The sequence below is a fragment of the Setaria italica genome, chromosome VIII, assembly GCF_000263155.2.
Source record: "Setaria italica strain Yugu1 chromosome VIII, Setaria_italica_v2.0, whole genome shotgun sequence".
Taxonomy (NCBI): Eukaryota; Viridiplantae; Streptophyta; class Magnoliopsida; order Poales; family Poaceae; genus Setaria; species Setaria italica.
Genome location: NC_028457.1, coordinates 34370106 through 34384967, shown reverse-complemented (window position 1 = coordinate 34384967; position 14862 = coordinate 34370106). Strand labels below are relative to the sequence as shown.

The 14862-nt window shown below is 41.7% G+C and overlaps 4 protein-coding genes across 4 annotated transcripts; all 4 read right to left on the bottom strand.

Annotated features, from left to right (window-relative positions):
- Nucleotides 1-1442: 1442 nt before the first annotated feature.
- On the bottom strand, nt 1443-2266 carry LOC101773890 (binding partner of ACD11 1). The gene is made up of 2 exons (XM_012848259.2): nt 2070-2266; nt 1443-1988 (listed from the first exon to the last, which is right to left on the bottom strand). The coding sequence occupies exons 1-2, from the start codon at nt 2133-2135 to the stop codon at nt 1443-1445; spliced, it is 612 nt and encodes a 203-aa protein (XP_012703713.1). The 5' UTR covers nt 2136-2266.
- Nucleotides 2267-3603: 1337 nt separating this feature from the next.
- Nucleotides 3604-4876, bottom strand: LOC111258352 (putative nuclease HARBI1). Its single transcript, XM_022829563.1, has 3 exons — nt 4695-4876; nt 4143-4361; nt 3604-4052 (listed from the first exon to the last, which is right to left on the bottom strand). The coding sequence occupies exons 1-3, from the start codon at nt 4822-4824 to the stop codon at nt 3604-3606; spliced, it is 798 nt and encodes a 265-aa protein (XP_022685298.1). The 5' UTR covers nt 4825-4876.
- A 406-nt stretch (nt 4877-5282) lies between these two features.
- On the bottom strand, nt 5283-6735 carry LOC105915022. Its single transcript, XM_022829000.1, has 2 exons — nt 6594-6735; nt 5283-5996 (listed from the first exon to the last, which is right to left on the bottom strand). Exons 1-2 carry the CDS (start codon nt 6633-6635, stop codon nt 5475-5477), a joined length of 564 nt encoding a protein of 187 aa, XP_022684735.1. The 5' UTR covers nt 6636-6735; the 3' UTR covers nt 5283-5474.
- Nucleotides 6736-12290: 5555 nt separating this feature from the next.
- LOC101773472 (BTB/POZ and MATH domain-containing protein 2) lies at nt 12291-13361 on the bottom strand. Its single transcript, XM_004980705.1, has one exon. The coding sequence runs from the start codon at nt 13359-13361 to the stop codon at nt 12291-12293; it is 1071 nt and encodes a 356-aa protein (XP_004980762.1).
- Between the last annotated feature and the right edge of the window lie 1501 nt (nt 13362-14862).

Genomic DNA, 14862 nt, shown 5'->3' with positions numbered 1-14862 from the left:
TTGGATCCGCCGCCGGCGACGCGAGCTCCAGGAGGGCGCGTCACGAGGGGCTTGGCCGGCGGCGCCGCTAGCTCCAAACGCTGGAGGGTGGGGGACGGTGAATCGGGGCCGGCGCCGCTGCCCGTCCACGCGAAAGGGAAGACAGAGGAAAAGAAGAGAGAAAAAGAAAAAAATGTGTCAATGACTATAGGGCCCATATGTCAGTGAAAGGGATTGTGAATGACAGGTGGGATCTGCTCGTAAGTGTTTTCAAAAAGCCATAGCTGTTTCACCAAATGGCTTTCAGCTTTCTCACAGCCCACAACCTACAACAGCTTTTCCACGGCCCACAGCTCACAGCTACTTTTTCAAAAGTCACAGCTTAACCAAACACACCCATTAGTTGAATCCTACTAGGAGTATGACTCCTACTTGCATGTACTAGTCCGTCAACCTATGCTTTCGCACGGCTAATATTTTTTAAAAAACTATTATATTTATAAATTATTTAGAAATCAAACTTAGTAGCTAATGATGAAAATTGTTTAGCTACTATTCTCTCATTTTTCAATACTTCAACATAATACTCATGTAGATGTGTACTTACCTTTGTCCAATTATGATTGATTTTTAATTAGTAATTCTCTATACACTTTTTCATCTAGATTCGCACTTTTCCATTTTATATCGCACCTCCACATTGTCTTTACCATAAAAATTAATATTTTTCATCACATCCTTACACACATTTATAAATGATCTAAATGGTAACACTCATCATGCGTGCATACCTTAACTTCGTATTTCTATATTAATAGTAACATAGATAGAAAATTTAGAATAATATATTAGTTTACTTTTGGACATTTCTATATGGGGGCCGTTCGGTTGTGCTGGCTGTTGCTGTTAAGCAGCACAGCTGATCAGCCGGCCATGCAGCTGCTACAGCAGCGCATAAGCTAGGCAGTGGCGCATCAGCTAGGCAGCAGCGGCTGCAGGCAGCTACTTTTGTACCCAGCGATCAAGTCAAGTTTTGGAAACAAGGCCGGGAGCCAGAAACTCTGATCCTGTGAAGAACTGAACAAGTGACGCACCAATAAAATTTTTTCTTATATTTGTCTTTCAGTTTTTTCCCTTCAGTCCAAGTCCAATTTTGTATTTTGATCTTGAATACGAACACTGCCGTGAAGAACGTCGAAGCACATTATACAACCTCCGTGAAAGCACCACATTCTCATGATTAGCAAGTACATTCTCGCAAACAAAAAACAAGTGTATCAGAAAACAGAGTCATGCATAACAACACAACCACTATGTTTCATGTTCCCACTGCAGGATGATAATGATATATTGATAAAAGTGTCGAGTAACAAATTGCGAACTCTTTTAGGTCCCAATAACTTTCAACCTTCAAAGAGGTTTCAACCACAACACTAGAAATGAGTTCAATAACCATATCATGTCTATTTACACACATGTATCTTCGCAAATTCACCGTCCACTTCCCTGTGTGTTGTTGGGCCTTCTGGGATGTCTGGTTGTGCTGCAGACCCACCCTCAACATTCTTGTGCTCCTGCTCAGCTGCTATTTTCTCCTTAGCCTTTGCACCAACATCGTTGGCTGCACTGGTCACCTTGCTGAAGGCACCAGTTACCCATGCTGCCCCGGTGAGGACATATCTGTTCTTCATGATGGCGGATCCAACAGTCGAGACGCTCTGTTCAGCAGCTGCCAGTGCTGACTTTGTCTTCTCAGAGACTTGGTACTTCTGATCCATTTCCTTCACTTTATCATTGACAGCTGAAGTACCAACACTGATCTTCTCACTTAGACCAATTCTCTTGTCGAAGGAAGATGCTCTAGCAGTAGCAGTTGATGTAAGCTGATGCTTCTCATCCAGAGCTTTTGCTTTGTCCAGTGCATCCCTACCAAGGATAAATCCTTTCGCCAGCATGGTCCCAACAATGTCCTCGGCCTTTTGGAGGGCAGAAGGTTTTGTGTCTTTGGGCTGGGGGTGAAAAGCAATGTTATGAACCTGCACAACAACTATATCATGCACGTGCAGTAAATAGTATGGCTCCAGTTATACCTCTAGATCAGCTAAAACATAAGCTGCTAGCTCATAATCAGTGGCAGGCGTGACAATGACAGCCATATCAACTATCGTGGCCCCCTGCAACAGCAATAAAAGTTCACATTAGAATATGCTACAATTTAAGTGGTATATATTTGTAAACTATTTTTTCATTGCCATCCCAAGACATCTTGGTTTTCAAGCTAGAGCTAGAGGTCACGGTACAAACATGTTGCAAAGTCAGTTGGAACTGGATTATATAAAAGGCAAAATTGAATGAGCAAACAAAGGTCACTTTAAACAATCATTGAAAGAGCAAGTACAAATATTTTTTGATTGGGGCTTCAGAATATAATTGCAACAAATTACAGTACAGAACCACATTGATAATATTCAGATGACTAACCTATTAAAATAAGATCACAAATGCATACCATATTTCATGATAATGTGACCAGTGAATCATTAATTCATCTAAAAGATACATTTTTTTCAGCTCCTTCAGAAAAAAGAAATACCGTAACAAGTATTGCCGTCTCAGCTCCTTGATTGTCTTTAAAAGTAATGTAGGCAACTTGAGACAGCTCATCGCCACTGCATAGCACTAAATGGTTAGTACAACTCATAGCACAGCATGAAAATAGGCATCATGGACATGGTACTAACCTCTGCATTTCAACATGCACAATGTCACCAGAAAAAGAAAAGAATTCCTTTATATCACGCTGTACTGCTTCAGGAACACATTGCTAACCTTGACAGTACTAAACATGCTTGACTAAAAATAGTAAATGGCAGAACAGGAACATTTAGTCAGTGGACAGTGGTATTGTGTATGTAATATCTCCATAACAAACAAATGAATATTGGACCACAGCAAACACTTTTTCAGTATTTAGAAGGAGGAAAGAAAATAAAATGTCGAAATCAGTTAGACATTAGCACAGATACAAGTTTTCGCAGCAGGGGGTGCTTCAGGGCAGCGGCAGATTTGGAGCTCGCTTTTCACTACAGCAAGTGACAGTGACATTCCATACAGATGTGAAACAAGCTTGCTATAAACCACAGGGAGTTACCTTTGCTGCATTCTTGAGACCCCCCTTAAAATACACGGAGCAAATGTAATGAAAACTACATTTCCCCCCCCCCCCCCCCACACACACACACACAAAAAAAAAAAAGTAATTCCTAGAGCATAAGCAAGCAGACAAACAGAGAAATAGGCCCAAGATATTGACTAAATATATGATACAAGCATAACCAAACATATGCAGACAGTGATATGAACCAAATCACCAGAAGCGCTATCCATAACTCTCAAACACCTCATTTTAGTTTCCAGGACCTGGGCATCCTGATAACAGTCTAGTCTAGCACAAAATAAATGACATGCATATTGAACTCAAGAGTACACAGGGCATACAATTAGAACATTTCAGCCCTACAATAGTTGATCAGTGCTTTCTCAAGTCACAACAACAACAAATTAGAAAGAAATTGATAGGTTATATTCATAACAACAAATTAGCAAATGGAGAAAATATCTCCGTCATGTCAACCCATAAAGTCCCGCTGCAATCCAATCACGAACTTTACTAATATCATCGTTGGCAGTAGCGGCAAACCAATCTGATGCAGGATCATTTTCATCACTTGTCCTACTAAGATAGGTCCCATGACCAAACATGTCAGCACCAACCATTCCCGGTTCGTTGTTGTCCAATGCAAAATTGTGTAGCGCAAAGCATGCAACAATAATCTTTGATTGCTTCTCCATATTATATAATGGTATACCTCTTAGAATCTGCCACTTATTCTTTAGCACTCCAAAAGATCGTTCCACAACATTCCGAAGGCACGAATGATGGTAGTTAAAAATTTCATTCAAATTCTCAGGACCTTTGGCATTAAACTCCGATAAATGGTACCTACCCTTGCGATATGGCGCCATATAACCCTCACGCAGTGGGTAACCAGAATCCACCAAATAGTACTTTCCTACATATCAATATTGTTATACAAATAGCAATTTAGATTGGCACTCCCATATGTTGCATACTATAAAACTTACAAACAACATAAGATCACCTTGGGGTGGGTGAGGGAAATGCTCAGCTTGGTTTAAAGCCTCCCTCAAAACAGCAGTGTCATGCACAGCACCCTTCTTCCCCGTAGCGACAAATGTGAACCTCATGCCCATGTCACAAACAGCTAAGACATTCTGGCTGGTGAACCCCTTTCTATTGATAAAATCATCATGTGCGTGCTCAGGGACTGACACCGGAATGTGGGTTCCATCTATAGCTCCTATGCACCCATCAAAATATGGTGAGAATTGATGCAGCTTAGGATGCACATACCTGAACAGTGGATCCATTGGCCTAATAATAGTACGTGCAAAAGAGACCACGGCATCTAACACTTCACCGAACTTCCGACTCACGGTGTCCAGTGACCTACGAAATCTATCCGACATTTGTCTCTGGCATTGTCTTGTACCACATGCCCATAGGAACATCCCTAATGCCTCAACTGAATCACATTGTCGTGTGGATTTTAACCCATGGTTGGACACTATGGTTGAATGCAACAACTGGAATGCGGATGGATGGAGACGGAAATTTTTGTAGCACTTCTTACTGTCAGCAAGGTTAATAGCAACCCATTGACGCCCAGTCAACTCCTGCAAGTGCAACGGACCATCTTGCACGCCACATGCACTTGAGGTAGACGATGCATACGCAGCTAACACACCAATGGTTGCACCCATGTCCCACCATGTAGACCACTCATCGTTCAACCTTGCTGGTGAGGTGCTGGTGTTGCTCAAATTTTCGGAGCTTGACTTTCCTTTCATTTTCAGACCATAACAGTGATCAGTGGTCCCAGCTTCTGTAATCAGCGATCTGGAACAAATCTGATTCTTTGTTAAGCCTAGATATGCTAGTTTCAAGATGACATATAAAAAGCATGCCATGTTTTCTTATCTAAGAATCTCTAAAACAAAATAATAGCATATTCAGTACCCATCTTGTAACATGTTGTGCCCCTTTTCTTTTCTTTCAAAAATCCTAAGTACTTAAATATGGAAATATGATTTCATTGCATACCTTTACGATTGACCTTCACTTGTTGATAGCCACCTCATTCATCGTGAAGACCTTCAGGCTGTAAGGTTGTAAACAATAATTTCCAAAATGTTAAAAACAACAGTAGCAGCATCATACTCAAGTGGAACGACACAAATTTATATGGATTAGTAGCATGAATAATCAAGGTCTAACACAACATAATTCACATTACAAACATGATGGCACACCATGCCATAGTCACAGTACAAATACACACATTCCTAGGTAGATGCAAATACATTGTAATCATGGACCGGTATTACTTCCTCTTGACATTATCCCAAGTCCATCAGAGCCATGCAATCCGGTTCTCTGAAGCGGTAATGCTCCTATAAGATGCACGTCGGGCTGGTGATCTAAACAGCTCAGTAGCTATGAAGTACAACTCAGACCCATTCGGTACACCATCTTGTTCGACAAGGTGCAGCATTTCTGTAACCTCCTCTTCCTCACGGCTGATTAGATTTCTTTCAGTCATAGTCCTTTGAATCATGCTCTCAGATATACGCTCCACATAGTACTCCATGCTCTTAGTTCTCTTGGGTGGTGGGCTATCAACAACATGCTCCTTTCCGGACCTCTGCGACACACGACCCACACTAGACCGTCCAACAGTGTCCTCCAACCAGTCAACATTTTCATCCGCCATTGGGTCAGGGGTGTCTTCGCTTCCATAGCTTGGTGTTCTATCTCCAATTCCACCAACACACAACATTGGACCGCCTTCAGTGTCCGTTGTCCCAAAAAGAGTGGTTAACTCATCATAGAATGGAAACGCCTTGCCACGGAAATGTTTGTTTGCCTCGTTCTCCTAGAAGTCATAAATAGGAAATATGTAAGCATGAGGGCAATCCGAGGTCAAAGCCGAAGGTAAATGATAGAAAGCCATAATTATTAGGATGAAAAGTAGGTACCTCAATTCGGGCTGCCCACCATTCATCATCGCAATCAATGGTGCGGGTACTGTTGTTCCACCCGGTACCACTCTTGTCCTTTAATTTCCTCCAATCCTTGTATTGCCTCTTAAAGGCATTAAATTTGTTCTGAAGCTGTTTGCAGGAATATTTCCTGCCCGTCTGTTGTTTGAAATTTGTATACAGGTTGTGCCAACCTACCTTGGTTAGGCCCCTTTTGTTGTATTTGAGCTTGTTCTTCTCGTCAATGCAAAGGTCTAGGAATATTTTTGTAGTGTTATCATCCCAGTTGGCACGACCTGCATCCATCTGTGTGCTACTTTGAATTATATGCCTTCCTAAGTAGAAGGTGCTACTTTGAATTATATGCCTTCCTAAGTACAAAGTTTGTATGCCACACACGCAGTAGCAATGACAACATGCAAGATACGAATCAACATTTATCACAAAGGGAACAAAAAAGATGGAACTGATACTTGCCTCGTTGTGCTTATGTCTTGCAGGAGTTGTACGCAGCAGGTACCGAGGGGCTTCATGTGGAGACCATGACGATGTAGAGGAGTTTGCCAGTGCTGCTGCCTGTGGAAGTTTCTTTTTTTGGCACACAAGGAATGCTCTCCTTAGCTAGAGTCGTATTTAATACTGTAAAAAGAATATATAAAGTGAGAAAAATTTAAAAGCCAGCCTAAACATTGTCATATTTTAATGCAGGAAGTAAATAGTAATGAGCAAAAAAAAAAGAAGAAGAATATTTACTGTCAAAAGGGAGGAGAGAATTTACAGCCACCTAATTTTTGCAGGCACATCCCAATTCCCACCCACTGAATGTTACTGAGTGGATTCAGTGGTTTCTATCACTAAAACTAGCCACTAACAAGATGAAAGCAGCAGCAGTGCAGATGCAAAATAGCAATGCCCGTGGTGGTGATGGTCGCATTTGTGGCACTCCAGAGTAGCAGCAGTGCAGGTGCACCGTCCAGTTCAGTTAGATAGATGAGCGTCAGTTGATTTCCGAGGGCAAGGCAGATCAAGCAGGCAATGCAACATGCAGGCAGAGGTAGCCAACAATGCAGCCCTTTCAATTAGAGGTACTGGTCAGTGCAGCTGACAAAAGCACACCAGTAGTATGCAAGTTCAGAGGTGGTCACTTGAGTTTCAGATTTGGAACACTTTTGCCTCTTTCTAAAAATGAGCAGTAAGTAAAATTGGTGCAATGGATTGTTTGCCTGGCATCTTACTGCCTATTCTAGCATAATTGACCTGAACGCCCCTAAGGTTGAGCATAGCTCATGTTTGTTCTGAATACAGGGAGACAATAATTCTTATATATTTTGTGTTTGCTAAATAAAAATTATATTACAATACTACCAAATGCATATAAATAGAAAGATAATAAATTAACCAAATGATAGATCGGTCTAGTCCGAAACATCTGTTGGAAACACGCCGGAGTAACTCCGAAACGTCTGTTGGAAACACGCCGGAGTAACGACTCCCAGGTCGCCGGCGAATCCCCTGGCCAAAGCACAGGGACACACACGCACACACGGGTAGACACTGAATTGGTGCTCGCTAACTTGGCCCTCTTCCTTGGCCTTTATGCCTTGTATTTATAGACTATTACAAGGAAAGTAATCAGGGCTTCAATCAGCCCGATGCACACAGCCACACAATTGCTAACTGTCTATTTGCAAGGGCTCTCATGGAACATTACATTTCTGTAGATGATCAACAACCATTACCATGAGTTACCATTACAACAATATGCTCCTGTCGTCCAACATACACAAGATGCACTTACAGTACAGAGCAAAATAATGGGAAGCCTTCACACTTCACACTAGTGTAGCTAACAAAATTGAAGGCACATGAGATCTTACTGCCTAATCTACCAAAATTGACTCAATTACGCACGATATAAGAGGTTACTGCCTAATGTAAGGCAAAAGAGATCTTACCCCCAGGTTCTCTGTTGAGATGCACAAAATCTAGCAGCATACAAATGTAGATCGAGAATGGAGAGGATTGGCGGAGCTGGGTGGGCCGGCGATGGCGGGACAGAGCGGCGGGGCGGAGGTCGGCGGGGGCGTGGCTGGCCGGCGCCGGGTGAGGGGCGGAGCTGGATGGGGCGCGGACGGTGGGGCGGAGACGAGGGGCCGTGACGGCGGGCGGCGACGGCAGGGCGGAGCGGCGGGGCGGAGGCCGGCGGGGGCGGGGCTGGCTGGCGGCGGGGGAGGGGCGGATGTAGGTGGGGGCGTCGACGGCGGGGCGGAGAGGGGCGGCGACGGTGGGGCGGAGTCCGGCGGGGGTGGAGCTGTCCAGCGGCGGGGGAGGGCGGAGCTGGGTGGGGCTTCTTTTCTTTATCTTTGGCGGTCGCGGGGGCGGCCGGAGGCGCACTGGGCGGCGGGGGCGGCCGGAGGCGGACTAGGCGGCGGGCGCTATTCGGGAGATGCAGAACCTGGACACGGATTAAGTGCAGCTGTTCGGCTGCTTTGCTGGGCTGTTGCTGTTGGGCCGCAGCCGAACGGCTGGGCTGCACAGCAACAGCTGCAGCCGCCCAAGTAGCTTAAGCGAACGGGCCCATGATGCACAGGAAGATTTAGATGTTTACTTTATGTTATTTTTAATAATGATATATATTGGTAACTTAGATACAAATTTAGAATAGCATTTTAAGTTATGTTTTATAATTGCATGAGTAAATTGGATGCCTATTATGGGGTTACTTTAGCTTGTTATTTTTTTATAATAGCAGAGCTCGGTAATTTAGATATATGTTTAGAATTTATTTAAAATATTTTCATAATGATAGTGGTGGGTAACTTTTAAAAAAATATAATATACCAATGACTATAATTATTAGAGTTTACAGGATTTATGTTTGATATTTCTGATTTTTGTGAGAATTTCTTTGATTTGTCTTTTTAGTGTGTCCCGTGAGAACTAAAAAGAAGTCTATAATGGAAACAAAAATATGACCACATTGCTACAAAATTATTAACTTGAACTACCTCTCATTTTTTAAATATTCGAACACAATACTTATATAATATAATACTCATTATGTTTATCCAACTATGATAGATTTTAGTTAGTAATTTACTCTATAAAGTTTTCATTCACATTTATAATCTTTTTTTCACTTTGCACCACCGGCATACGCTTGAATTTATTTAATGGACCTTAAGTTTGAGCTATAATTTTAGCATAAAAATCTATATTCTCATCACTTCCTTTGTATTTTTATAAATGGTGACATACTCATGCGTATATATCTTAATTATTATATCATATACCAATAGTGTAAGAAATAGATGATTTAGAATCATATATTGGTATATATTTTTAATTAATGTGATTTGAATTCAAATAGGGTTACCTCATGTTTTTTAATAATGGCATATGTGGGTAATATAGATGCAAATTTAAGGGGTTACATTAAGTTAATTTTTGAAGTATTAGGGGTGAAAAATTTAGTTGCAAATTTAGGGGGTTATTTTAAATATTATTTATAATGGCATAAGTGGGTAATTTTGAGGAAAATTTGGGATCAGTTTGTTTATTTTATATAATGGCAGATGTGGGTAATTTAGATATAAATTAAGGGGTTACTTTAGGCTATTTTTACGATGGCCACCACCTGCTCCTGCTCCATGCATGCTCACCACATGCTTGGTGAAATGCTCGCAAGGATCATCATACATGCAGTCATGATAAGTTTTGACGTTTTGTTATCTTCATTAATATGGATGACTAGAATATTTTGATGGAGCAGATGCAATTTTTATTTGTCAAAGGAGCGGCACTCCTATAATAGGTTTACTTGCGGTGGTCTTCAAGAAAACGGAAAAGGTTTCTTCTCACGATGATGTCGTTTGATATGCAACTTATTACTTATTTAATTATGATTCTCCAATACCCATTGTCCTAACATGAATTTGGTTGCATTTTCAGCCTAAGCAACTCGATGAACTGCTCTGTTCAAACTGCTTGGCAGCTGCAGCAGCTCTTGGACCTATTTTATTTTTCTGTGGTTCAGTTTCCAGAAGTCCAACACCATCTCATCTGGTTTGCATTTTTATTTTTGCTATTAGATTTCAGGTTCTGTACCATTTTGATTGCATCAACAACTTGGCTTTCTCTATCTGATTGCACAGGCAAGCCCACCACAGCAAGCATATCCAAATCTCAGCTTGCACAGGTAAGCAGCATAGGACCAGTGAGGTTTCAAGCGTCAGGTATGTGGAGTGTCATTTTGATGTAACAGTGCGATAGTATTTGCTTACCTATATATTATTATAGCAAAGTAATTCCTTGATTGATCTTCTGATAAATGGTTAGTTTAATCAATCAGTGTTCTTGTCAGCTCCTAGCAAAAAGCTAGCTCATATGTTTTCTCAGTGATACGTTATTAATTCTTCCTTGCATGTTAATCCCTTTGCTTGGTCATTAGGAGCTGTAGGCATGCAATAGACTGTAGCTTAATTTGCTCCAGCATAACTCTAGCATCTTTTATACTGGAGCTTGTCAGCTGCACAGAAAAGCATGCATGGGTGATCTCAGTAGCTCGGCTCTATCGTCAGCTTACCAACAGTTTAGTACCTCGTCTGTCCCTTTGATTTCTGTTTGTTTGGTTGACAGTGTGTACTACAGAGCAGCTTTTTCCCAGTCTAAGTAATTTGAGATGTTAACTTAATTTGGCCGTAGCAATCGTGCCTGTGAATTGATTCACTAGCAAGATAACCAGAAATAAATATCACAGAGAATTCAATCTCACTTCTTTAGTGCTCAATATAACATCATTATGAGATCTCTTAGGGCTAGGCAAAGATATGGATTCCTGGTGCTGACACTACAAATTTTCTTATTTATTGGTATGGAGATATCATCCTTATCTGGTATGAACACTTGGAATCATGTTTCAATGTGAGCTAAGCAAATTTGATCTGAGAATTTCTGGCAACTGAACATTCGTTAGCTGCTTCTGTTGTGCTACCTATGCTCTGTATTTGAAAATCTCAAGATAATGAAAGAAAGAAAATATGGCATTAGTGTTTGCCTGTGTTCTGATTATCGAGAATTTCTCCATGGTAACATTATTGTCGATCCAATAGAGGGTTGTGAGGCTGGGCAATAAAGGTTGTTTTCTTGGGATCAGACTTGAGTCCTACTTTGGCACTATTGAACCAACACATAGTATTATTTCCTTGTGTTTCCGCAGGAAGGAAACTTAAAAACTTCTTCCTTCCTAAGATTTATTTATTTATTGTAAAGAATTGGCTTGTGTATAGTAGAATTCATTTTTGAAATTTGTATATTGCCTAATAATACGGAAACATTTCATATTCTCTCTTATCACTTTCACAAAGTATTGTATTTTTTTGGATTTTATTGTAAACAACTAAATGTAGCTAATATTTTGTCCATATCATGTCGGAATACAAAGTGAGATTGCGAAATTTTGAACCATTTTTCTATAATTGTTTGAGTTTTTAAAAGTGCTGGTAAATGATTGGCCCTATATTGAGAAAATAAATAAAATAAGAAACAATTTAATTAGTAATTGATTAGTTGAGCAGCCATATTTTCTATGGGCTCATCAATTGTGAACCATGATTGGATGGTATTCATTTTCATGAGTCAATCGATTATAGGGTTTGTTCATTTGATTAGTAGTTGACTGGTTATGTACATCTTTGCTATAAATATCCTTACATGTACATCTTTGCTATAAATTTAAAACTATTGTTCATTTGATTTTCTATAAATATCAATTTTTTTTCTTACTAGCTTTTTTGAAAACACGTGCGGTGCATTTTACTAGTAATTATAATTAATTACTGGTTTGGAATAAGAATCGTGCAGTTTATATGAAAAGGACCACCGCACCACTCGCTTGACTAAATGAACCTAAAAACAATTTGCATGAAACACATGCAGTGGCAGGGAACACAAGTAGTGATCGCACAACCAATTTTTACATAATTCTCAGCTCAAAATGCTGATCACGAATTAAAAAGAAATTAACAAACAAGAATCTCAAAAGCAAACAAATTTTCAGCTGAGTATTTAAGCTCCAATAATGTAGCTGATTTTTGTGCACCGATCAAGTAACTTTAACCCAACCGTCAAACCATAACATAATACTAGAACAAGTAATAGTAGCTAGAAAAGTGGACTAAGTAGAGAGATCAGGGAGCAACGTTGGCGAGCAGCTCACTGAGCAGAGAGGGGCAACTGGCTGTCAGATGCTTGAACCCATCGCTGTCCATGATCGTCTTCAGATTGCCGGGAGACCTGAGAAACTTGAAGCACGCCTCTTTCAGCCCCTTGCAGCCATGCTGCTCTGCAAGCGCCAACGTAGTCGCCGCCGTGCCAGTGCTGATGTAGTTGCAAAGCTTGTCCTCGCAGATGAGCTTCAGCCTGTCTAGGCCATACCTATCAGCTGCAACAAGCAAATGCTGAGACATTACAAATATACCATCCTTCTCCATCTCAGGCAGCGAGTCGGTGTAGATGTAGTGGAGCATGGCCTTGAACACTCTCGGCTCCATGTCATCGATCTTGATGTGGCTTGTGTGCTTCTCCTTCATCGGACCGAAGAGTTCCGCCATGAAGACGGAGGACCGTGCTCCGAGCAGGAGCCTGTGTGCGGCGAATGTCTCCTCGCCGACCTGAAACGTGACATCTGCTTCCACACCGGACGAGAGGAGATGGCCTAGATGCGTGTTCACGTCCGATGGTGGCACAGTGACGAACGGCGAGCTGTACTCAGTGCGAATCTCCATCTCGTCCTTTAAGACGGTGACATCACACCTGACTCTGAATCGGTCATCCTTCAGATAGGTTGATTCTTCCAAGTCCTTTGTTTTGATGAATTTTGGGTATCCCCGTGACCTGTTTTTGGAGCCGAAGGCACGTATGCCTTCTGAAACGTTGTTGTATGATGGCACTGGTTCGCCCACATGGTCGAGTAAACTGAATCCGAATCTTGCCTTCACCTCCGTGCTATCGGAACTATCAAACGAGAGAAAAATGGATATCCAATCGGAGTTCTCATAGTCCTCACCATCGGGGTAGTACTTGATAAACCAGCGATGGCCTCCCACGTAGAACGTACCGGATTTGATGAACTTGCCGTTGCCGAGTCCCTTGGTCCGGGAGTACCCATCGATGGTGAGCACGTGTGACCCCTCCGCGGCCGCGGCGACGATGGAGGACGCGCTCTGTGCCCTGCCGCTGAAGACGGCAGAGCTCGACATGGCCTACGATGTGAGTAGACTAGAGAAGATGTTGGTCACATCTAAATAGGAGAAGGGCGAGAGGTTTTTATGTGCGACAATGGCAGCGGCGTCACGCAAGCGGAGACGGTTGCGATGCTCGGAAGACGAGAAGGGCAGCACGTGAATTAATGTGCTGCACGCCGAAACGGCGCGAACGTGCGACAAGGAGTCGCCCCGGCGTTCAATCTCTTAGGCTAGTCCCAGTGCAAGGTTTCATCGCACTGTTTCCAAGGATGCCACATCATCCCATGAGGTGTATTCTCATGAATGAAACAGAGAGTCCCAGTGCATAGTTTCATTTCACGATTTCATAGGATGACCATGACATTTAATTGTGAGGCATGTGATTGGATATGGTTAGATGAAATGAAACTCTATAGCCCCCAATGCAAGTTTCATAGTCTTGGAAATAGTGTATACACAGTTTCATCCTGGTGAAACTCCTTCCCTCTCTCACTTCATAACTATCATGCCATGTCATCACATATGCTGATGTGTCACTGTATTTAATGTGCATGAAACCTCTATGAAACCCCCACTGGGATTAGCCTTAGGAGGAGGCGACAAGGAGTAATTCCTAGAACAGCTCAAAGGACAGGTTTTTTTATTAATCTCAAAGCATATCTACTGCAAGTTTTTTTTTTGGGGGGGGGGACTATCTGTTGACAGATTTGTGGTGTTCAAATCTGTCAAATTTTTAACAAATCAGAGGTTTACACATAAGCAGAAAAAATGACAGATTTCAATAGTACAAATCTGTCAGATTCTATTGGCAGCCTAATGAACACTTACCGGGTCCAATAATAAACCAACATCCAATAAGAAACTTTTGGTGACAACTTAAAATCAAAGTTACCCTGTTGATTGTCATTTCTGTTATATCCTTTCCACACTCAAGAAATAAAAATACTTATTGTAAGCTCGTTGAGACGGAGAAATTAATGGACCAAGCAGCCGCTCGTTGAGGGCCAACTGCACCGGATCTCGATCCCAGGGACAGAGGAGGAAGGTGAACGAAAGGACTCTGGAGATTTCAAGAATGGCTGAATGGGGAGAGGAAACGAGTAGACAGTCGGAGAAGGAAGGGTGCGGTCTCCAAAAATTAACAGGCTAACGGGTTTGGGGGAGGATCCTCAACCGTTAACAAAAAGAAACCCGCGGCTGAAAAGTAGCACACATCTCAAAGCACAAATCTAATGCACCAAAATTTGACGATTTTTTAAGAAAATCTGCTGACAGATATTTAGCAAAAGTCTTTTTTTTTGGATAAAGACTGAGGAAGCAAGTTAACACAACCATTGAACCATGCATTACTATTTCGTATCAATATACCACGTCAACAAAAATAGGAATATTTCTCTTAAGTTATAAAGGAAAGCATTCCGGCCTTTTGCACTAATAGATCGATGTATGGATCAAATAAAGGAAAATAGGCACATGGTCTCTGATTTCGCACCTTCCAATTTAAGGACGTCAGGCC

Excerpts from the sequence above, each read along its gene's own strand:
- LOC105915022 (XM_022829000.1), bottom strand. The coding sequence starts at position 6,635 with ATGAAGCCCCTCGGTACCTGCTGCGTACAACTCCTGCAAGAC. Across the intron at positions 5,997-6,593 it reads GCGTACAACTCCTGCAAGAC|GAGAACGAGGCAAACAAACA; the intron begins ATAAGCACAACG and ends TATGACTTCTAG.
- LOC111258352 (XM_022829563.1), bottom strand. The coding sequence starts at position 4,824 with ATGGGTGCAACCATTGGTGTGTTAGCTGCGTATGCATCGTCTACCTCA. Across the intron at positions 4,362-4,694 it reads TGCTATTAACCTTGCTGACA|GAGCTATAGATGGAACCCAC; the intron begins GTAAGAAGTGCT and ends ATGGGTGCATAG. Across the intron at positions 4,053-4,142 it reads TTTCCCTCACCCACCCCAAG|GAAAGTACTATTTGGTGGAT; the intron begins GTGATCTTATGT and ends ATTGATATGTAG.
- LOC101773890 (XM_012848259.2), bottom strand. The coding sequence starts at position 2,135 with ATGGCTGTCATTGTCACGCCTGCCACTGATTATGAGCTAGCAGCTTAT. Across the intron at positions 1,989-2,069 it reads ATGTTTTAGCTGATCTAGAG|CCCAAAGACACAAAACCTTC; the intron begins GTATAACTGGAG and ends TTTCACCCCCAG.
- LOC101773472 (XM_004980705.1), bottom strand. The coding sequence starts at position 13,361 with ATGTCGAGCTCTGCCGTCTTCAGCGGCAGGGCACAGAGCGCGTCCTCC.